The following is a 23,177-nucleotide window of genomic DNA, read 5'->3' as shown; positions in this document are numbered from 1 at the left end:
GCCCGGCGCGCGGGCCGCGCCGGGGGGGTGGGGGCCGTGGAGCGCGCGCGCGGGGAGGGGCGCGGTGGATGGACTGCGACCCTCCTCTCTCGTCTCCCTCCTCCTCTCCCGTCCTGTCCTGTCCTTCCTCGTCCTCTGCTGGGTGCTAGCCCTCTCCTTCCGCGCCCTCCCTCTGACCCGGAGCCCGCTCTCTGCGCCTCTCGCCTGCTGGACCCGGCACCTCCTTTCTCCACCCTCCCTCTCTTGGACCTGGCGCCCCCTTTCTGCACCCTCCCTTTCTGGAACCGGCGCCCTCTTACACATCCTCCGTGTCCCGAACCCCTGCAGGAGCCCCTTTTCGCACCCTTCCACACCCTTCCTCTGCTGGACTTGGAGGTCCCCTACATCTCCCCAGCCTTCTGTCTCTCATCACCTGGCCTTGGCAAACCTCCTCCCTGTCCTGGAACCCTCCGCCGACCATCCTCTCTTAACCTCAGGGCCGGCTGCTGCCAGTGGGCAGCCTGCGTGCGGTTCGGCTAGTTTTCCTCAGTGGAGAAGGATTTTGGCTTTTGATGGTTGAGTACCTTCAGTAGACCCAGTGCTGCCCCTCCTACTCCCGCTCCTCCCGCCCCCCAGGTTAGTTCCTTCTGCTTTGGGGTCTGAGGCCCTCAGGCTTTTTCATCCAGTGGTTCCTGATGTGGAATCCTTGTCGCACGGGTAACTGCAGATGCCTTAGGCTGGGAAGGAACAAATGTCTTCTTGGAGCTTTTATTTTTTGTGGAGATGAGGGTCTCAGGGGGAGGCTGTGTCTTCCTTGGAATCTGCTGAATTCACCAGTTTCCTGGGTTTAACAGCAAGGAGAATGTGTACAATTTTGGGAACAGCCTGCTTGATTTTCTTGCTCTTAATCATCAACAAGAACAAATAATTTCTTGAAAGACATTTGAAGTCTACTCAAAATAGTGAGTTTAAATGATTATTAGCCTCTTTCTTAGGAAAAAAAATAATATATTTTCTTCCCTGGAGAACTGGACTACTGGTCTAGAGCATATGGTGATTAAAAAAAATTTTTTTTAAATGTTCATTTAATTTTGAGAGAGGGCGCACGAGCAGGGGAGGGGCACAGAGAGGGAGACGCAGAATCCGAAACAGGTTCCAGGCTCCGAGCTGTCAGCACAGAGCCCAACGTGGGGCTTGAACCCACGAACCTTGGAGACAGTGACCTGAGCAGAAGTCATGCTCAAATGACGGAGTCCCCCAGGCGCCCCTAGAGTGTTGGGTGATATTAATCCAAAAGCTAAAAAACAAACAAACAAAAACAAAAGCTACTTCCCTGTAGGGAAACACAAAGGCCCACTATGTGTGCTGGAGGTGAGCTGGGCCCTCTCCAGTCCTGAGAGCAGAAGTCCTCATGGAGGACAGAAAGGGACCGGGAAAAGCTGCACAGAAGCTGGATTGCTTTGGGAACAGGGTCTGTTGAACCCGCCCAGGGACCGTCACTGTATTTCTCCACAAGGTCCGTGTCAGCCCCGTGCCCTGCTCCTACCTCCCTCTGTACCTCTGCCATGAGACATTTGGAAGTTTCTGTATTTCGTATACAAAGCAACAAGATATGTGACAGGTGAAAACAGTGAGTTGACACTCAAATGGTATTATTCCCATTTTACCAGTTAAGCTGAGGCTCAGGCTTCCCAAAGCTGCCCAGAAAGAGGCAGGATTGGGTTCAGCCTGCTGCCCTTGATATTTGTGTGCGAGGTCTCTGTGGGTGGGCCCAAGTGTGCTTGCCCTGGCTGGGTGTCTGGGCCTAGACTCAGCATATTCATAAAGAGCTTTTCTCCTAAAGCTACAGTTTCCTCCCAGTGTCCCTCTCTATCCCTGGAGATGACAGTATATGGGGCACCTGGGTGGCTCGGTCCATTAAGCAATTAAGCCTCTGCCTTCGGCTCAGGTCATAAGCTCATGGTTCATGGTTCATGAGTTTGAGCCCCACATCGGGCTCTCTCTTGTCAGTGCAGAGCCCTCTTCAGATCCTCTGTCTCCCTCTCTCTCTCTCTGCCCCTCGTGCTCTTTCTCTCTCTCAAAAAGTAAATGAACATTAAATGATTTAATAAAACAATATAACCCGAGATGTGACCACCACAGAGTGGGACAGGACTGTAGGGGCCTGCCTGATCTGACCCTCTGATGGTAAAGATTGGACAAGTCAAGGGCGGGCAGCCCCCAGGGAGGCACAGCTGTGAGGCACGTCTTCTTGGTACTCCAGAATGCATCCTGACGGGTCCCCGTGTTGGTAGTCCCCAGGCTTGCTCCAGTTCCCAGGATGTGTCAGCTCCTACTTCCTGCTGCCTCCATACCCACAACCAGGCCAGAAGTCCAGGTTGGGGTTTCAAGCTCACCCCTGGCCACTCTGTGGAGACTGACTGGCCCAGGACATCAGGAAGCCCAATTCCATTTTCCATTCAGTACAATCTTTGGTTTCTGCCCATAAACATGTCTCATAAAGGTGGATAAGGGTTATGACTTGCTGCCTCTTTAAAGATAAGGGTGAGCAGATTACCGTGAACTTTCTCTTCAGTCTTGTTGAACTTTCTTGAATCAGCTGTAACTTTAGACCAACTGCCCTCAAAGGTGGCTCACCCAGCATTTCTCGGGGACTTGAGTGAGCGGGGAATTCACTGAAGGATGTGTGTTGATTTCTTGCTGTAAATAACAATCCGGGAAAATCAGGATCTTTTAACATTACCTCACTTGGACCCTCAGTACAAAGTTCTGGTAAATCTAGCATTAAGTAGATGTTTAAAATAACTTTAAAGGAATCAACAAAATGAACTACATCTTGAGGAATGATTAATATATGAGCATACCTCTCCCCTCTAACAGCTAAGTGGGGAACAAATCCTAACCTTCAGTCTGAAGACTTCATAACTGCTTGGAAGTGTTTTTTTATTTTTAAGTAGGGAAAATGTGTTAAAGTGTGAAGTTACTTTTTTAAGTTTATTTTATTTATTTTGAGAGAGAGAGAGCACATGCGGGCTGGGAGAGGCAGAGAGAATCCTAAGCAGGCTCCCCGTTGTCAGTGTGAGATTGTGACCTAGGTCTAAACAAAGAGTCGGTTGCTAGACATGGTAAGTTATTTTTAAGAGGCCATATTAAAACCTCTTGATGGGGAAAAGGGTTTTTATAAAAATTTTTTTTTTTTACATTTGTTTATTTTTTGAGAGACAGAAAGACAGAGCATGAACAAGGGAGGGGCAGAGAGAGAAAGAGACACAGAATCTGAAGCAGGCTCCAGGCTCTGAGCTAGCGGTCAGCACAGAGCCCGACGCAGGGCTTGAACCCATGAACCGTGAGATCATGACCTGAGCCGAAGTCAGATGCTCAACCGACTGACGCACGCAGGTGCCTCCCCCCTTTTTTTAAATTGCAGCAGGAAACTGTCTGGCATCACTGAGAATGTTTGTGCTGAGCCATTCCCTGAGGCACAGCTAATTCCCTAAATGTAGCTTGGTCAGGGAGCCAGTGACCCTGGAATGCTTTTAGTGGCTTTTGTCCACCTGATGCTGTCCTGGGCAGCCCCCGCCCCCAGGAGAGTGGCTGCTTCCTATGCCGTGTTTGCCTGTGAGCTCGATGGAAAGACCACCTGCCTTTCTGGCCACCACGGTGGCTTGGGAGACAGTCCTCCGGCATCGGGGTCTCCACCACCCAGCTCCCCTGGGCAGGCAGAGGTGGGGGTGTGTCTGAGATGGGGGTGAGCTCATCACCTCTCACCTTCCCCGCCCTGTGGATCCTAATTTACACACTGCCCTATTTTTCCCATTTTTTTTTCTTGTCAGTTTTGATACTGAAACTTTTCACAGGCCCTCCTTCTCAGCTTGGGCGCCTCACGTGACCTGTCCACCAGGCCCCACCTGCCTCGCCGGGCCCTTTTTGCTCTTTCCTCTTCTGTCTGCGGCTCAGAGGCCATGGCCCCCATGACCCCTCAAGCATTGGCACCTGCCCCCAGGGTAGGAACTCAGAGTGGCCTCCACTGCACAGACACAGGGCCCTCTTGTTTTCAGCCCTGAGTTTCGAACACAGAAATGATTGACAGTCTGTCCTGCATTGGATGGTGGTGTCCTGTGTCATGAGCTCTGTGGGGCTTGGAGTTTTTTTTTTTAATAGTTTTCAAAAATGTTTATTTCTTGTGAGAGACAGAGTGTGAATAGGGAGGTGGCGGCAGAGAGAGAGGGAGAAAGAATCCCTACTAAGCTCCACGGTGCCAGCACAGAGCCTGATGTGGGGCTTGAACTCATGAGCCATGAGATCAAGACCCTAGCTGAAATCAAGAGTCGGACACTTAACTGGGCCACCCGGGCACCCTGGGCTTGGAACGCTTTTTACCCACCTCAACCCAGTAGCTGGAGAAACAGCAGGGCTAAGAGAGCTGGGCTTGGCACCTCACCGGTGCCTCACCATGGCATGAACTGGCGTGCTGGCCGCACGTGCCTGAGGAGGGGTGAGGACTAAGGACTAGTGAGGGGACATCAGTAGAGAGCCCTGGGCCGAGGTGCTGTGCACACACACACACACACACACGGATGCACAGACACATGGCCACACAGACGTACGCAGACACATACCACACACGCACACAGTCACACAACACGCGCTTGCAGCGATGCCCCGCCTTTGTTGTCTCTGCAGTGCTCTGTGCACGCACGTGGGGCTGCCTGCCCTCTGTGGATGCTCTTTCCGGTCTCCTGGCCCGGGGCGTCCTCTCCCAGGAGCTGGAGTGGGGTCCATGCCCACTAGGAATGGCTCTGAGCTGCTGGTCTGGGAGACCCCCTATTCTTGTGGCTTTGGACGTTCCAGCCGGGCTCCATGGGCCTCACTGGGGAGTCCCCTCCTGAGTGACTGAGGACTGTCTCTTTAGCTTGCCTGTATTTTTTAATTATTATTTTTTTTAATGTTTAATTTTGAGAGAGTGAGAGTGCATGCATGTAAATAGGGGAGGGGCAGAGAGAGGGAGACGGAGGATCCAAGCAGGCTTCGAGCTGTTGGTGCGGAACCCAACTCAGGGCCTGGTCCCACGAACGGCAAGGTCATGGCCTCAGCTGGAGCAGGATGCAGAACTAACTGAGCCTCCCAGGTGCCCTGTTGCCTGTATTTTTTTAAGTGGCTCTTCACACAGATGAATGTGATGAGTGATGGATGGTCCCGTCCAGAGATGCTGGCCCCTGACATGCTGGGCAGACTCGAGAGCTGGCTGGAAAAATGAATCTCGCGGTCAGAGTATTTTGGGCTGAAACTCTCTTAGTCAGGTCTGGCCTGTGTGACTTCTGTTCCAGCCCCTTCCCGGTGCCAGTGCTGCCTGTGCGGCCCACCCTCACTGTTACATGGGGCCCTCGGCATCCAGGGACTCTTTGTGAGGGTCACCCAGGCAAGACAAAGTGTGGAGATGAAGCTCAGCCACCTAGGGATGAAGGGCCTTTGCTTTACAATCCAGGGTGGGGGCGCCTGGGTGGCTCAGTCGGTTAGGCCTCCGACTTCGGCTCAGGTCAGATCTCATGTTCGTGGGTTCAAGCCCCGCGTCGGGCTCTGTGCTGACAGCTAGCTCAGAGCCTGGAGCCTGCTTCCGGTTCTGTGTCTCCTTCTCTCTCTGCCCCTCCCCCTCTCATGCTCGCTCGCTCTCTCTCTCTCTCTCTCTCTCTCTCTCTCTCTGTATCAAAAATAAATAAAAACATTAAAAAAAATTAAAAACAAATTACAATCCAGGGTGACAGCACCTGACGTTCTCGGGCTCTTGCGGGAATGTGCTGTGCAGGGCTGAGCCCGCTCACGTTTGTCCCCCTGATGCTGCTCTGACACGCGTTGCACAGATGAGAAAACTAGTCCACGAAGCAGCCATCTGGTCCCCCAGTGGGGGCTGGGGGCCAGGGCCGGGAGTGTGGACTCCAGCCTGGCCTTGGGAAGTTCCCCCTGGTCTCTGCAGTGGGGGGACGGCAGCACCTACCGCCCAGGCTGTGCTGAGCCTTGGGCCGTGCCTGGCGAGGGGAGCACCGGGTGCCCCAGGAGTGGCTGCGAGTCTCCTGCTTCTGTGCACATGTCTCCCAGGCCCACCCCGAAGCAGCCCCCCAGGTGCTGTGAGTGGGCCGTCACGGAATTTTAGGTCGTCGTGCTCGGCACAGGAAGGGGCTTTGTAGAGTGCACCTGGCCAGGGTCCCCAGGCGCATTTCTTGGTGACGTGAAACTTCGTCCATGCACGTGGTGATGTCCCTGGCCTCTACTTGTGGGGGAGGGTGTGAGCACGGGGCAGGGCACCCGCCTGGGCTTGACTGTGTGAGCCGGGTGTCTGCAGGCAGCATTCCTGACTTAGTCTCACCTCTGAGCAGAGATCACCTCACAGGCGGGCATCCCCCAACAAGCCACATTGTCTGTCCAGATGTCCGTGAGGCTGCGGGTGCCTGGGACTGGCAGTCGGAGATGACCAGGATGAGTTCAGCCTGTGTGGCCGCTCCGGCTGGCCCCGTGCTGACCTGGCCGTTTGCAGGCTCTGCCCTGTGCTTTTAGGAGAGGCTGAAACTGTCAAGGTGTCCTTGGGGGTCCCTGTGCACCCTCAAGATTGGCTCATTGAGATGCAGCCCCAGTGTCTCTGCCACCTTTAGGGCCCTGGTCACCCCCAGTCCACCCCCACCACCCAGGCCTTCACAAAGAAGGGGTTCTCTGTCCCCTGTGATGGAGTCAACTGTCTACTGGGCGCCAGGGGTGACCTGTGGGGGCCGGAAGCGTTTGAGTGGCTCCCACAAAGGAAGCGTTGTGGTACTGGTTGGTCTTGTCCTGGGATGTGGCCATTTAAACAAATATGCCAGTGAGTATCCGCTGCAGGGAGGCGCTAGGGTTTCGCTCGGATCCTGTTAGGCTCCTCAGAGGGAGTTCGACCTCCAATGAGGACCCAGTCAAGGAGGAAACTTGCCTGGAAATGGCAACCCAGTATTTAATTAGGCAACTCCGCATGTGCCGAGGCCAGGGCTGCTGTCTCTGTCTTCAGCTCGGCCTGGCCCCCCAGTCCTTCAGTGTCACTCGCTCCAGGACAGCGGGCAGAGCAGAGTGCAGGCCGGGTATAAGGGTTTCCTTTGGCTGCAGTGAATAAGTTACACAAGCTGACTGCTCAAAACAACTCAAATTTATTCTGTTAAAGTCAGAGAAGTCAGAAATCCAGGATAATTTCTTTGCCTTAAGGTCAGCTGATCAGCAAGGTTCCTCCCAAATCCTACCGCAGCCCCTCGCAATGTAACATGACATTCCGCAGGTCCCGGGGATTGGAATGCGGACAGGTTAGGGGCCGCTACTTGGCACAGCACGGAGGGGAAAACTCACACGGGGAGAGCGGTCGCTGCTCCTGCCACCTGGACTCTGTCGTCGGGGACACCAGAGCATGGGTTCTGGAATCATGGTCCATCTAAAGCTTTACAGGGGCTGTTCTCACTGAGTCCAGTGGTGCATGTGTTAAGCACAGATCCTCAGATTGCTAGACTCCACCCTGACGAACCGATACTGCCTGGGTCTGGGGTGACCCTGAGATACGCAGTGTCAACCAGCTCCCCTGGCGGCTGGTGCTGCGGGTTCCAGGACCCCCTCTGTGACCACCAGTTGGCTGCGTGTGGTTTCCCCAGGCCGCACCCCAGGAAAGGGCCACCCGCTTCACCTCCAGGGCCAAGACTCCTTACATCCAGGGGACTGGGGTGGTCAGGGAGTGCGGTCCGGGCGTTGGCTTCAGAGCCAAGCTAGCTATGGGTTGGATTTCAGCCAAGTCCCGCCCCCTTCCTGGGCTGCACAGTGGGGCAACAGGGAGGACTACGTGAGGTGATCCCTGGAGAGCACTCGGGGGCTCACGTGAGCCGTCCTTAGCTAAGTGGGGAGGCATTCTGAGTGCCTCAGAATGTGCCGCATTCTTTTAAAGCTGCTGCCTGTGAGCTGTGACCATCAGTGGGGCCTTCCCTGGGTTGTCCCCAGTGTCCCCAGGACAGGCCCTGGCTGTGGGGGTTCTGCAGGAGCAGGGGAGCGCTGACTTTCCCTCACAGAACTGCGTGAAAATGCAGAGGGTCAGCTGGTCATTATTGCTAGGATTGTGGGAGTTCTCTGGCCAACACACATTTCCCTGACTTGGGTCTTTCTTGAAACTGATCTGGGTGGTGCTGGTCCTGGGTTCTGACTGCAGGGCGAGGAAACCACACCATGTGGCATGAGTTCATGGAGCAGGTTGATTGGGCCAGAACCCTCTGAGGTGGGCCCTGGCGGAAGTGGGTGGGAGGTGGAAGGACAGCCACACAGCCTGGGAGCCTTTGCCCTACAGAGCTCTCTGTTTGCTAAGCAAACACACAACTTCCGGGTCGTGAGCAGGCATTTTCCTCTTAGCTTAAGATTACCACGAGCTGTTTCTAGATACGAATGTTTGATCTAAGGCCTTATTTAAGTTCAGTTTTAAAATCTGTTTCTTGGGGCGCCTGGGGGTCTCAGTCGGTTAAGCGGCAGACTTCAGCTCGGGTCATGATCTCACAGTCCTTGGGTTCGAGCCCTGCGTCTGGCTCTGTGCTGACAGCTCAGAGCCTGGAGCCTGCTTCAGATTCTGTGTCTCCCTCCCTCTCTGACCCTCCCCCGCTCACACTCTGTATCTCTCTCTCTCAAAAATAAACGTTAAAATTTTTTTTAAAAATAAAATAAAATTTGTTCTTGACAATGAAACAAGCATTTATGAAAGCACATACTAGGTGCAAGATACTACGTGTGCTTTCTTTCTTTTTTTTTTTAAGATTTTATTTTTAAGTAATCTCCATACCCAACGTGGGGCTCGAACTCACAACACTGAGATCGAGAGTCGCATGCTCCACTGACAGACAGCCAGGCGCCTATTTTTCAGTCTTTACAGTCACCTGTGCGGTAGTGATAGCTGCTTGGCGAAGGGCCCCGAAGGAGGCTCAGAGAAAGCCGGGGACTTGCTCCAGGACACACACTTCCACGTCTGTTTGCTCCGGGCCACGAGCTCCTGTCCTACATTGGGAGAGACCACATGCGTGCTGCGCCCCCGCGCCCTCTCACATGTGCACAGAAATTAATTTCTGAATGCCATAGCATTGTGTTTATTTACTGAATTTTTTTAATGTTTATTTTTGAGAGAGACAGAGTGCAAGTGGGGGAAGGGCAGAGATAGAGGGAGACCAAGAATCCAGAGTAGTATCCAGGCTCTGAGCTGTCAGCACAGAGCCCGACACGGGGCTCAACTCATGAACCTCGACATCATGACCTGAGCCGAAGTCAGATGCTCAACCCGCTGGGCCACCCAGGTGCCCCAATGATTATTTCTTATTTTGAAAGAGAGAACGTGCAAGTGGGAGGGGGCAGAGAGAGAGACTCGCCTTAAAGCAGGTTCCACACTCAGCTCAGAGCCCGATGAGAGGCTCAATCCCACGACTCTGGGATCATGACCTGATCCAAAACCAAGAGTAGCTGCTCAACTGAGTGAACCACACAGGCGCCCAAGGGGTGTAGTTTGGAGAGATGTTGCAGGTTGCTTTTCTTGGGATTGTTGCCATTTCCCACCAGTGTTGAGTGCGGGCCCTGTAAGGGCCTTGGTGTACCTACCATGCTGTTAGGCTACACAGGGGTACTGAGGACTCAGCCTGAGGTCACGGGGCACTGGGGACTCAGCCTGAGGTCACGGGGCACTGGGGACTCAGCCTGAGGTCACGGGGCACTGGGGACTCAGCCTGAGGTCACGGGGCACTGGGGACTCAGCCTGAGGTCATGGGGCACTGGGGACTCAGCCTGAGGTTACAGGGTACTGGGGACTTAGCCTGAGATCTGGAAAGGCAGGAGCCCCCTGGGCTTGAGCTTGGACCCTGCCCTTTGTAGAGTCTGCATTCATTGTTCGAAATTAAGAACCTCAGGGATGGGGGGGCAGAGTCCAGCCTGGGAGAGCCTAGTGTAGCTGATGCTTTGGCTGGCCTCCCTGCCCCCCGCATGTTCGCAGTCTCCTTCTGGGGGGCTGAAGAGGGGAATTGTCTCCTCCATGGCCACTCCCTGTCCTGACCCCAAACCTAAAAAGAGTCACAGGCAGGATGCCCTTGGTCTGAACCTGGCCAGGAAGTCCTGGTGCGTGCCTTGCCATCATACCACAGTGATGCTGTGCACATCTTCGTGGGATATTGTGCCCTCGGAAGTGTCTGCATCTGTTACGTCACCTGTCCTCTGAGGCGACACTGTGGGTTAGGTTGGGCAGGTATCAGCTCTGTCTGTAGGTAAGGAAATGGGGTCAGAGAGGCAAGACCCTCAATGTCATAGTCATGGGTAGGAATCGGGCTGAACTACTCTCCTCCTTCCCATGCTCCCACTCAGGCACGGAGGGGTGAGGCTGCCAGACACCTGTCCTGCCGCTCGCCTGCACCCTTCCTCTGGAGCTCCAGCCTGCAAAGTCCTCACAGACTTCTCTCCTCCACAGAATCTTTCATCTTATGCTGCTGTGACACATGATCATTTCCAAGAAAACTCCCTAGCGTCTTGATTTCTCCTCGTTTGTCATTTTGTACACAAGAAATTGCACCGACTTTTCTTTTCCCGTCCGTCTTGGTGAGGAGGCTCCTCTGTGCGGGGAGAGAGAAGTGCCCAGTGGGGGGCAACACCATGGGGACCTGCGCCTGACGATGGGCCCAGGGAGAACACGGCGATCCTCGCTGCCTCCATCTGCTTCTGTCTCGGTCTCCCTGCTTTCCCTCCAAGACAGTTTTTTTAATGTTTTTTTATTTTTGAGATGGGTGGGGAGGGGCAGAGAGAGAGGGGGACAGAATCCCAAGCAGGCTCCATCCAGTGTAGGGGATCGAACCCACTAATTGTGAGATCATGACTGAGCCAAAACTGAGAGTCAGATGCTTAACTGACTGAACCACCCAGGCACCCCAAAAACGGTTTTTAAAATAAGAAAAGGTGGGGCACCTGGGTGGCTCAGTTTGTTAGGTGGCCGACTTCGGCTCAGGTCATGACCTCACGGTTCATGAGTTCGAGCTCTGCGTCAGGCTCTGTGCTACAGCCTGGAGCCTGCTTTGGATTCTGTGTCTCCGTCTCTCTCTGCCCCTCCGCTGCTCACACTCTGTCTCAAAATAAATAAATGTTATAAACATAAAATAAGCAAAAGGTGGTTTGCACAATGCTGTGCGATCAACTTGGTAACAAAGTTACTGCAGCTCCACGAAGTTATAGTTGGGGTTCTGGTGGGCGGTGTTGGGGGGGGCCCCCGCCCTGTCAATTTTTAGCTGTATGGTTTTGTGTAATTTTCTCAATCTGAGTCTCAGTTTCCTCATCTATAAGGAGGGAGTCAGGGTACCAAACTGCATGATGTGATTGTGGATTGAAGCCATAATAAATCATTTGTTAGGTGCCCTGAACCTCCCAAGGGAACTGTTGTCTAATCAAAACCCAAAGACTCCCCAAGTCCTACAACTTAAAATACAATTAGAGTAACTAACACTTATTTTTGTTAACATATGGACTATTTGAGCCAGGGACGTAGACGTTAAAATTATTCCCACCGGAGGGCTTCCCATTGACCAGAGGACTGCATGGTGCTCTGTTTGTGAAGGGCACCGAAAGGCTGGCTGAATCCCCCTCCCCTTCTTGGTCCTCAGGAGAACTCTGGGCGCTGGCCTCTTCCAGGGAGCGCCTTTGTTCTGAGTCTGATTCCTTCTACTTTCAGTTGCCTCGGTCTGCTCCCAGTGGCAGACCTTCCCTGAACTCCCAAACACGGGCCACAGTCGGCTGCTCACTGTGCACTTTCAACTCCATTGATGTTGGAGTGGATTGTTTTCCATTATTTTAATGGATCAGCTCAACACAATCTCCCTTTATCTTTGGCAATCTTCCTAGTTCTTAATGGCATTTTGAAAATATTTGAGGAGTTAGCAGGTTCACTTAGCAGAGAATTTCATGGTGTATGTTTTTTTTTGTTTTGTTTTTTATACGCTGATTCCAAAAAGAATTTAAGGCAGTTCAAGTTGATCCCTGAGCACAGATTCCACCACGTGCTTAGTTCAAGGAAGACTGCAGAAGTAGGCGGGTTTTCTGTTTCACCCAGGCTGGCCTCTTGAGGGACCCAGGGGGTGGTGTGGGGAGCAGCTGGAGCAGATCCTGGGGTCCCTGGGCCTGGCCTCACCTGGCCCACCACATACGAGTTGTGACAACTTCTGGGCAGTGAGCTCAACGTTCTGGACCTCTGAGTCCTCACCTATGAAATGGGTAACAGAACCACCTACTTCCTGGGGTGCGTACGGATCACAGTGAATGGGCTGTGTGCCGTGTGTTAGTAATAAACAAAATAAAATACAAGTGCTGAATTTTTAGCACCTGGGCTTCAACTCAGAGACTGATTTTCTGATGGAGGCACTGATAGTCTAGGGGCAAATCCCTAAATCTACAGATATTGGCCAGATGCTGACTTACCAGCTCAGCTCTTAGGAATTCCAGAGCCAAATCTGTTGTTTCCTTCAAGCCCGGGTTTCTCATCTGACTTTGCGTGATTTGGGGCATGTAGCTTCAGATGGTGAGTTTCAGACCATGAGGTCTTTCTTACGGAGGAGGAGACTCAACTCATTCCCCTTTGACTCCAGCCTCCAAGCCTGCTTCGCCAGGGGACCCTGTTGGCTGCTCCCCACTGAGTGGTCACTTGGGGTGTGACTGCTGTGTGGGGTGTGGCAGGGGCTGTGTCACTCTCTGGCCCCTGCTCCCTGATGTCCAGGCCCAAAGATGGGTCTTCGGTGTCGAGTCACAAGAGTGGCGGCCTGGCCTGCTGGCGCTTCCTGCTGTGCCAGGGGAGAGTTTGGGTGCGCTGTACATGCCCAAGGAGAAGGTGGGTGGGCGGCCTGTTTGTTGGGTTCTGGGGGTGCTGAGGCACGTCTTGACTGCCTGTTATCTCCTCTTGCAGAGTCCGCAACAATGGTGTTGTCGCCAGCCAGCTCAGAAGCCCAGGTACCTTTAAAAGTTTTTTTAAGTTTACTTGATACACTTTAAAACTAGCATGTGTCATATAATGTAAATTAGAAAGCCTGTAGAGTTACATGATTGTTTCCGTGAGGTAGGACACAGACAAAATACTCAAAGACCTTAATTGAAGGGACTTGATGAAGAGAGTGGACAGGCGGACAGGTGAGGCCCGCCCAGCCAGAAAAGCTTGGGGGGGGGGGAAGGGCAGCAATGACAGCCTGTCTCCCTCTCCTTTTGCACCCCAAGCTCCCAGCCGTGTCTCCCATGGACCGGGGAGAGGGAGCAAAGGCGATGTGGTCTGTAGGGCAGGCCCCCTGGGTACAGAGTGTCAGCCGTAGTGGGTCTGGGGGACAAACAGGGAAAGCAGCCCAGCGGCCAAAGTCCAGGAGCCTCCGCCGGCCCAGAACTCAGATTTTACCCATAGGACCTCTCTCTGTGTCCCCCTGGCCCATCCACCTGCTGCCAGGAATCGTCCTGGTTTGATGTTTATCATTCCTCTGCCTTTAAGAAAGTTTTGTGCAAATATCTATTTATATATTAAACACAGTGTTAAGGGTGGTTTAGGGTGGGGGTGGTCACAGGCCAAAAGAGGCTACACACTCTGTTCTGGGGAATTTAAAAACAGTAATAAAATCATCCCAGAATCCCTCGCCCTTTTTTTTTTTAATTACTACATGCTCACAGGTCTTTTAATGTTTATTTTCAGAGAGAGAGAGAGCACTCGAGCCAAGAGGGGCAGAGAGAGAAGACTGCAAGCAGGCTCCACACTGTCAGTGCAGAGCCTGATGCAGGCCTCGGTCTCACGGTTCCATGGGATCATGACCTGAGCCGAAATCAAGAGTCAGACCACCCAGGTGCCCCCACATGCTGGCAGTTCTTAATAATGTCAGTGATAAGGGGTGCCTGAGTGGCTCAGTCATTGATCATCTGACTGCGGCTCAGATCATGATCTCACCCTGCGTGAGTTTGAGCCCCGTGTCGGGCTCTTTGCTGTGGTGCAGAGCCTGCTTCTAATCCTCTGTGTTTCCCTCTGTCTCTGCCCCTCCCCTGCTTGTTCTCTGTCTCTCTCAGAATAAAGAAACTTTAAAAAAATCTTTAAAAAGTTGTCAGTGATCAGATACCCTTCCCAGCAGCATCCTGCCTGTGGTTATCAGTCAGTGGAAGTGGTGTTGTCACCATAGGTTGCTTTCTGTAATTTGCTTTGGAAAAAAACAATGTGTTTTCAAGACTCATCTGCATTCCTGGCAGGCCTGTCCGCCTCCCTTTCACCACGGGAGTGTTCTGGATACTTTGTTTATCCACAGCCGGGGAACACTCTGCCTACCTTTCAGATGGTGCTGCCCGTGCTGTCCCTACTGCCCAGGGTCCCCTAGTGGGTGTGCACCCACCACGCACCATCCCAAAGGAGACCTGTTGATTTCCAGAGCATTTACAAAGTAGATACCCGCAAACCTCGTATGTGGGGGTCAAATCTGAATGGTTGTGCCTGGGGGCCCAGCAATGAACCATGAGGGCCCCGCCCCAGCCACTGTTGGAGGGCGACCACTCGTCATGCTAACCTGGATTCCTGGTTCTGGCACCTAGGTAAAGCTGGCGTCTTCGCTCTGTAGCTTCCTGGGACTCTGCGCAGGCAGGGCTTGAGGTCCTGAGCCTCTGGCTGGCTGCCCAGATTTTCCTTACGGGAAAGTAAGGGCTCTTTGCCTTTCAGGGAAAGTTTCCAGTGTCCAGGCTGGGGCACAGAGAAGCTTTTAACAGAGCAGCTATCAGATAAGAGGCTCATGTTGGAGCTAACCCTTTCACTCTAGGCCCGCTACGAGAGGAAAGAGGCAGCGGCATGGCTAGGTTGCGGTATAGCTCTGCGCTGCCCTGGAGCGGGGGACTTTCCTGTTTGGCCCCTTTGTCTGCCCCCAGGTTGGAGACTGGCCTCCGGTGGAGAGACTAGTGCAGAGCCGCCCTGGACTCAGCGGGGTCTCTGCAGTAACGTGGGCCTGGGCGGGAACCTGCACCAGCTCCCTCCTGGCACCTACCTCTGGGCCAAGAAAGAATCAGTGGGAACTGCAGTCCTGGCCGGCATTAGGGCGCTCTCTGGAGATCCCACTGCCCCAGAGGACTCTGCCTGGCCCTAGCCTCGTGCCCTCTAACTCATGATTTTGGGTGGTGACTTAAGAGGTGGGTCTGTGGCCTTCGCCTGCCTAAATCCCAAGTGCAGACTGGGGTCTTATTCATGTTAGGGTGGAACTTTGCTCCGTTGGAGCCTCATTTTTCCTAACAGGTCCACCCCTCCCCACACACTGGCCCCTCTAGGCTCAGGGTGTTTTCTGAGGCATTTCTGCAGGACAGAGAAGGCTGTCCTGTGCGTGTCTCCTGCCCAACATTGGCTTTTTGCATGTCCTCCTTCAGCTCTGCTCAGGCTGCCCCCCCCGCCCCCCGGACTCTAGAGGTGGGAAGACAAGAAATGAGAGGAGACACCCAAGGGCCCCCCACGCCCTCCTAGCCATGTGGACTTGGGGGTAGAAGGTGAGGGCGTGGCTCCCCCTGCAGCAAAGAGGCCTCCCATCTTGGCAGAAGGCTCAGAGCACAGGCTGCAGGAGGCCCCAGTCCCAAGTTCAGCTTTGCCAGCTTCCAACAGTACCCTGAGGTCCGGTGCCCTGAGGTCCGGTGCCCTGAGGTCCGGTGCCCTGAGGCTCTGTGCCTCCCTCCTGTACCTGGAAACCAGCCATTGTCTTGTGCAGCAGGCAAGTAACAAAGGACTCAGAGTAGCTAATGACATGAGAAGAGCTATTGTCATTTTGTATCATTGTCATAAAGGGGAAAAGTTGAAAAATGAAAGTAGAGGCAGGGTCCCTCCTCTGTGTCCAGTTGCCTACGTGGGAGCAGGGAAGGTCAGGTGCAGGCAGCATTGAGCAGAAAAACGAGTGACACTTCGCAGGTGCGCTCCAGAGAACCCAGATTCCCCAGTTCCTAATGGCAGTCCACGAAAACAGGGTTTCCTGCCAAGTAAAATTGAGAAATGCTGAGTGAAGAGGCCTCTCTGTTGCAAGACTCAACAGATTTTTAATGTGCTGATACACTTTTAAAAGAGTTAGTTATGGAGAATTTCAAGCACGTATAAATAAATAGCGTCATGGCGCATCCGTGCCTGGCTGGGCTCCCACAGTTCACTGTGATGCTTGCTTTGGGCGTAGCTTGACCCTCTCCCCGCCACTCAGGTACCAGGGTTTTTTGTTTTTTTCTTTTTCAGGTTAAATTTACATACATTGAAATTTATATGGAGTTTAAGTTTTTAAGTGAGAGGATGTCGTTTTTCATGAGTTCAAGTGTCTGTATAATTTGTAGTTAGAGAGCTGTTGTAGCAGTATTTATTAAGTATGTGAGTTTCCTCCTCTGATTTAAAATATACTGGAATATTACATTAAAAGCTAATATTTAATTAGATTGTCTATTCATCTATTTCTTTATTTAAATTTTTAAAAAATGTTCTTATTTAGTTTTGATACAGAGACAGAGCATGAGAGGGGGAGGGGCAGAGAGAGAAGGAGTCACAGAACCGGAAGCAGGCTCCAGGCTCTGAGCTGTCAGCACAGAGCCCGATGCGGGGCTTGAACTCACAAACGTGAGATCTGACCTGAGCCGAAGTCGGAGGCTTAACCGACTGAGGAACCCAGGCGCCCCTATTTCTTTATTTAAATATTTATTTTTGAGAGGGAGAGGGAGCACACAAGGGGGAGGGACAGAGAGAGAGAGAGAGAGAGAGAGAGAGAACTCCAATCTGGTTCTGTGCTGTCAGTGTAGAGGCTGATGCAGGGCTCAGACTCACGAACCACAAGACCATGACCTGAGCCAAAATCAAGAGTTGGATGCTTAACCGACCAAGTGACCCCAGTGCCCCAGATTGTCTATTTTTTCTAAATCACATTGACCACGGCATACTTTATATTCAGTGTGCTTGGTTAGTTCTGGCAAACACAGTGCACATCGTGTGACCAGTACCACTGCCTCAGAAGTCCCTGTGCTCCTTCCAATCCCACCTCAGCCCTCCGGTGGACCTGCTTTCTGAGGCTCTAGATCAGTCTCGCCTGGAGTTGTGTATAAATGGAAACACACTTTTGGGGATGTGTCGAGTAGGAAATTGCTGCAGTTGAGGTCAAGGAGGTTGTTTCCTACTTTCTCCTGGAGGGTTTTGATGGTTTCCTGTCTCACATTCAAGTCCTTCAGCCATGTTGAGTTAATTTTTGTGTATTGTGTAAGAAAGTGGTCTAGTTTCATTCTTCTGCATGTTGCTGTCCACGTCTCCCAGCACCACCTGCTAAAGAGGCTGTCTTTTTTCCATCGGATACTCTTTCCTGCTTTGTCGAAAATTAATTGGCCGTACATTTTTGGGCCCAGTTCTGGGTTCTCTATTCTATTCCATTGGTCTATGTGTCTGTTTTTGTGCCAATACCATACTGTCTTGATGATGACAGCTTTGTAGTAGAGGCTAAAGTCTGGGATTGTGATGCCTCCCGTTTTGGTTTTCTTCTTCAATATGACTTTGGCTAAACGGGGTCTTTTGTGGTTCCATATGAATTTGAGGATAGTTTGTTCTAGCTCTGAGAAGAACGCTGGTGCAATTTTGATGGGGATGGCATTGAATGTGTAGATTGCTTTGGGTAGTAATGACATTTTCACAATGTTTATTCTTCTGATCCATGAACAGGGAATGTTTTTCCATTTCTTGGTGTCTTCTTCAATCTCTTTCATAAGTTTTCTATAGTTTTCATCATATAGGTGTTTTACATCCTTGGTTAGGTTTACTCCTAGGTATTTTACGGTTTTTCGTGCAACACGAACGAGATCAGTTTCTTGATTTCTCTCTCTGCTGCTTCATTATTGTTGTATAGGAATGCAACTGATTTCTGTACATTGATTTTGTACTCTGCAACTTTATTGAATTCATTGATCAGTTCTAGAAGGTTTCTGGTGGAGTCTGCCGGGTTTTCCATGTAGAGTATCATGTCATCTTCGAAAAGTAAAAGTTTTACTTCTTCTTTGCTAATTCTGATGCCTTTTATTTCCTTTTGTTGTATGATTGCTGATGCTAGGACTTCCAGCACTATGTTAAACAATAGTGGTGATAGTGGACACCCCTGTCGTGTTCCTGATCTCAGGGGAGAGCTCTCAGTTTTTCCCCATTGAGGATGATATTAGCTTTGGGCTTTTCATATGAAACGATGCTCAACATCACTCATCATCAGGGAAACATAAATCAAAGCCACACTGGGATACCACCTCATGCCAGTCAGAGTGGCTAAAATGAACAAATCAAGAGACTATAGATGCTGGTGAGGGTGTGGAGAGACAGGCACCCTCCTACACGGTTGGTGGGAATGTAAACTGGTGCAGCCGCTCTGGAAAACAGTGTGGAGGTTCCTCAAAAAACTATCCATAGAACTCCCTTATGACCCAGCAATAGCACTGCTAGGGATTTACCCAAGGGATACAGAAGTGCTGATGCACAGGAGCACATGTACCCCAATGTTCATAGCAGCACTGTCAACAATAGCCAAAACATGGAAAGAGCCTAAATGTCCATCACCTGATGAATGGATCAAGACGATGTGGTATATATATATACAATGGAGTACTACATGGCAATGAGAAAAAATGACATCTGGCCATTTGTAGGAACGTGGATGAACCTCCAGGGTGTAATGCTAAGTGAAATAAGTCAGGCAGAGAAGGACAGATACCATATGTTGGCACTCATAGGTCTAACAGGAGAACAGGAGAAACCTATTGGAGGACCAGGAGGAGGGGAAGAGGGAAAGAGAGTTGGGGAGAGAGAGGGACGCAAAACTTGAGAGACTACTGAATACTGAAAACGAACTGAGGGTTGAAGGGGAAGGGGGAGGGGGAAAAGAGGTGGTGGTGATGAAGAGGGCACTTGTGGGGAAGAGCACTGGATGTTGTATGGAAACATATTTGACAATAAACTATTTAAAAATAAATAAATAAAAAATAAATGGAAACACGCAGCAAGGAGGCTCTGGGTTCTTTGCTCTGTGTTTACCTTGGGTGTAAGATGAGGACTTGTGGTTTGAGCCCTCGTGTGGCTGCTTGGTGTCCCGCTGTCAGGACGGTCACCTCGTGTGGCTGCTTGGTGTCCCGCTGTCAGGACTGTCACCTCGTGTGGCTGCCAGCGTCCCGCTGTTAGGACAGTCCGCTCTGTCCACCATCTGCAGTTAAAGACATTTGGACATTCCAGGTTTGGGTGCTTGGGCTTCTAGGACCAGCCCTGTGCTGATGTGTCTTTCCTTATTCCTGCTGAGACACCCAGGGAGGGGAAGTGGCCCTCACTTCACACAGTGAAAGCATATTTGAGTATAAGAACTTGCCGACTTGCCAAACTGCCTTCCACGGGGGCTGTGCTGTCCGGTGTTGGGTTTGTGTGTCATTGTGTGACGTGTCAGGTTTTCTCCTAGTCTGTGGCCTCTGGATGAGCAGCCGGCTGAGGCCATCTCGCTGTTAGAAGCTGGGCTGTGCTCTCTCTGGGGAGGCCGTCCTGTAACTCCTGTGGCTGCTCTGCTTCCCCCAGCACCAACCTTTGCACATTACCCCCCCCCCCCATGACACTCTGGGCCCCTGTCCTGCAGATGGTGCAGTCGCTGGGCTTTGCCATTTACCGCGCACTGGACTGGGGTCTGGACGACAGCGAGGAGCGGGAGCTGAGCCCGCAGCTGGAGCGGCTCATCGACCTCATGGCCAACAACGACTGTGAGGACAGCGGCTGTGGGGCTGCAGATGAAGGCTACGGGGGCCCAGAGGAGGAAGAGGAGGCCGAGGGCGGCCCCCGGGCCGTGCGCACCTTCGCCCAGGCCATGCGACTCTGCGCGGCCCGCCTGACGGACCCCCAGGGCGCGCAGGCGCACTACCAGGCCGTGTGCCGCGCGCTCTTCGTGGAGACGCTGGAGCTGCGCGCCTTCCTCGCCAGGGTCCGGGAGGCCAAGGAGGTGACTGGGAGAGGATGTGCCGGGGAGGGGCTGAGGATGGGCGGGGGCTTTCTGAAGGCCAGGGAGGGGATGGGTGGGCTGGGAGCAGGTGGCACCCCAGGTGGTAAACAGGTGGGAGGAATGACAGGAAAAGGGGAAGAGGCCACCTGTGTGGCTTTCTCTCTCTCTCTCTCTCTCTCTCTCTCTCTCTCTCACACACACACACACACACACACACACACAGACACACACACCATGCACTGGTCCCTCTGTCTCTCCAACAGGAAGTGGAAATCCTCAGCTCACGACTCTGAATAAACTAGCCTCACTGTACTCAGTACCAGCACTGTCCTAAATGCGTTGGAGGTTTTACCTTAACCCTCACACCTACTCGGTGACTGGCTTTGCACAGGAAGGAGCTAAAGCTCAGACACGAAGGAACCCTCTCCCATCCTCTGGCCCTGGGACCTGTTTCTGGTCGCCTCCCGGATCCTCATGTTTATATCTTCCGAGGGGACTGGCTGTCCTCGCCTGTGCTGGTTTCTTCTGGAAGCAGGTGCTAACTGGCACCAGTTCCTGTAGCTCAGGGCACACAGGTGCTTGGAGTCTGGGGAGGTGGGACATGCAGTGACAGTTGCCATTTATAGATAAGCGGATGGAGGCTGTGAGGTGTCCCCTTGCCCCAAGGCGGAGCTGGTACAGGTGGAGCTGGGGTCTCCGCAGGCCTGTCCTGTCTATTCATGGTCTCAGAATTAGTAGCTGAAAGTCTTTCTTCAACTCCCCAGCTTCCCCATTGGAAGGAGCTGACATGTTTCCTTGAAGCAGGGATCTTGGCACAGGGGTTCCTGCCCCAACCAGCAGTCACGGACAAGAAGATGCAGACTTTATAGAGGCTGGGGGATGTACTCCACTCTCTCTCGCTTCAATGGCAGGTGTTCTTGACATTGATGCTTGTCCTGGTGCAGCCCTGACCAACTTCCAGGAACCTCTTGGCCGGAGGAGGCTCTCAGGATTGTTCTGGTCGATGGGGCCTGGGGCCCGGCACAGGACACGTCAGACTCTGCTTGAGCCGCTGGGCCTTTGTCTGCAGCCCGCTGATGGCCCACTTGCTGTCTCGCCTCCGCACTCCTTCCTTGGTTGTCTTGGAGATGTTCTTCGAATGCACCCATTAGTGGATGGGTCTTAATCCTTTTGTCTTTCTCGCTCCAAAGTCATCTGTTCTATTGCTAAAATCAATTCCTTGGCAGACAGTAGAAGCTCTTTCTTTAGCAGGAGCAAACATCTCTAGACTTCCAAGCAGTTGCCTGAGGAGATATGTTCAGGAAGTGGTGGTAGCAAGGAGTGAGAAGAGGATCTGCTGGTGGGTCACATCTGGGTGGCGTTTTAGGAAGCAATAGCTGATTCAGGGACAGGTATAGAAACTCCAAGAGGGATGGGAGGCCCACCCTTCATGCCCTTTGCCCACAGCGACTGCCAGATAACACACAGGCCTATTTTTAGAATCACACACCTTGGGTAGCTCTGAGACTTGGCAGCATTATCTAGAGCGTCCCAAAGCAGTTTAGCAAGTAGCTTGGGGTGAAAGCTAGGGTAACCGGTTCTGTCTCAGTTGGGGGGATGGGGTGGGAGCTGTGTGCTAAAGGTTAGATGCTTCTCCAGGGCAGGAGTGTTGGCAAGAGCAGAGGCTCCAGCTGCTGCCAAGATCCAGGGCAATGAAGGCAGTGAGCCTAGCGGCTTCCCACATTCTCAGCAAAGAACAGTTACCCAACAGTCCTGGATATCCTGCTTCGGCCCTCACCACAACGGCGGCATTCCCCCACGTCATTAAATATACCCCGTGTCTGTTTCTAGGACTTGCTGAGTATCTCACCCTCTTACCCTGATACCCATCCATCCACCCATTCACCCATCCGTCTGTCCATCCACACGCCCATCCAGCTGTCATCCACATATCCACTCATCTATCCATCCACCTACCCAGGCATCCACACATTTATTCATTCTTTCAGCCCTTAAGACTTAGTGTCTATCATGCTGTGCTAGGAGCAGGAATTCTAAGGTGAGAAAAAACAGAAACATAAGCAAGGTTCTGGCCTCATGGAGCCAATAGTACACATAACAATCAAAGAAGCAGATAAATGTGAAACTCCAGCTGGGACCACGTGTTTCGAGCCCTGGTGGGTGTTCTAAGCGGGAGAGTGTGTACATAGCCCGGGCAGAAAGGCTAAGGTGCCCTGTGAGCTGATCTGGAGGAGGACTGGGAACACCTCACAGAGGGGGCCCGGCAGTGCTTTCTCCTGCATCTGCTGTCTCTGAAGGACATGTTCCTTTGCTTCACTGGGCTGTGTGGGTCAGTGTGGATCAGGTGAAAGAAGGGTGCGGGTTCTTTTGCAAACTAGACAGTCCTATGTGGGTGCTAGGTGAGTATTCTGTCACCCTTGCCTGGCAGAAGCTGCCAGAGACAGCTGATGGGATACCAACTGTCCCATGTGGTTCCAAGGCTAATGGCTTGGCTTTTCTAGATCTTTCTGAGCCCAAAGCCTTGGCCAAAACACCCACTTGTCCCTTTTTAGCTGGTGGAATAGTAGCCCATTGGTAAGAAAATGTCCCCAGATGGACAAGCCAGCAGGGACCCATATTCCATTCTTTTACCTCCGGGATGAGCAGATGCTGCAGAAACTTCGAGAGGATGAACTGCAGGCAGAGAAGCCTCTGGCGGAGCTTGACACCCTGGGACACACAGACTGGGTAAGCAACGGCTCCGCTCCCGACCTGGAGCACTGGCCTTAGCCCCCACACCCCAGGGTCTGTGCCTGGAGGGCCTGGGGGAGCTAAGGGCCATCTTCATCTTCTCGGGGGCCCAGGCCCGACTGTGGGTCCAGCTCATGCGGGAGCTCCGCCACGGAGTGAAGCTCAAGAAGGTGCAGGAGCAAGAGTTCAACCCCTTGCCCACTGAGTTCCAGCTCACCCCCTTCGAGATGCTGATGCAGGACATCCGCGCCAGGAACTACAAGCTACGCAAGGTCATGGTGAGCTGGTAGGGGAGGAGCCTGCCACGGAGCCTTCTGCCCGCCAGCGGCAACCCAGCCTGTGTTTAAATGTGCACAGGCAGACATGGCCTGTCTTCACATGGCTGACTGGACACAGTGTGACATCAGGGACACAGTGTGACAAAGGCAGGGAGGGAGAGGGGATGCCTGGAGGGTTCTAGAGGACCAGCGGCAG

General features: G+C 52.6%; 1 protein-coding gene and 1 long non-coding RNA gene across 5 annotated transcripts in view; one reads left to right on the top strand and one right to left on the bottom strand.

The window, feature by feature from the left end:
• Positions 1–594: 594 nt before the first annotated feature.
• SPIRE2 (spire type actin nucleation factor 2) overlaps positions 595–23,177 on the top strand; it is a 36,325-nt gene continuing 13,742 nt past the window's right edge. The window contains exons 1-5 of one of the 2 annotated variants that reach the window (XM_029925851.1): positions 595–615; positions 12,926–12,969; positions 19,617–19,973; positions 22,620–22,700; positions 22,817–22,981. In XM_029925851.1, coding sequence (XP_029781711.1) covers positions 12,937–12,969; positions 19,617–19,973; positions 22,620–22,700; positions 22,817–22,981 — 636 coding nt within the window. In that variant the 5' untranslated portion in view covers positions 595–615; positions 12,926–12,936. Of the gene's footprint in view, positions 616–12,925; positions 12,970–19,616; positions 19,974–22,619; positions 22,701–22,816; positions 22,982–23,177 lie in introns of those variants that run through there. The other variant, XM_029925850.1, reaches the window with a different exon arrangement.
• Positions 8,805–23,085, bottom strand: LOC115280776. Of its 3 annotated transcripts, none has more exons than XR_003903920.1 (3): positions 22,605–23,085; positions 19,034–19,199; positions 8,805–9,006 (listed from the first exon to the last, which is right to left on the bottom strand). It is a non-coding gene; the product is annotated as an uncharacterized LOC115280776 (long non-coding RNA). The 3 variants fall into 3 exon arrangements; XR_003903921.1 differs by lacking the exon at positions 8,805–9,006 and adding an exon at positions 10,167–10,247; XR_003903919.1 differs by lacking the exon at positions 8,805–9,006 and adding an exon at positions 15,768–15,974.

The sequence above is a fragment of the Suricata suricatta genome, chromosome 16, assembly GCF_006229205.1.
Source record: "Suricata suricatta isolate VVHF042 chromosome 16, meerkat_22Aug2017_6uvM2_HiC, whole genome shotgun sequence".
Taxonomy (NCBI): Eukaryota; Metazoa; Chordata; class Mammalia; order Carnivora; family Herpestidae; genus Suricata; species Suricata suricatta.
The sequence above is the reverse complement of the archived record's forward strand: the minus strand, read 5'-3'. Positions and strand labels throughout refer to the sequence as shown.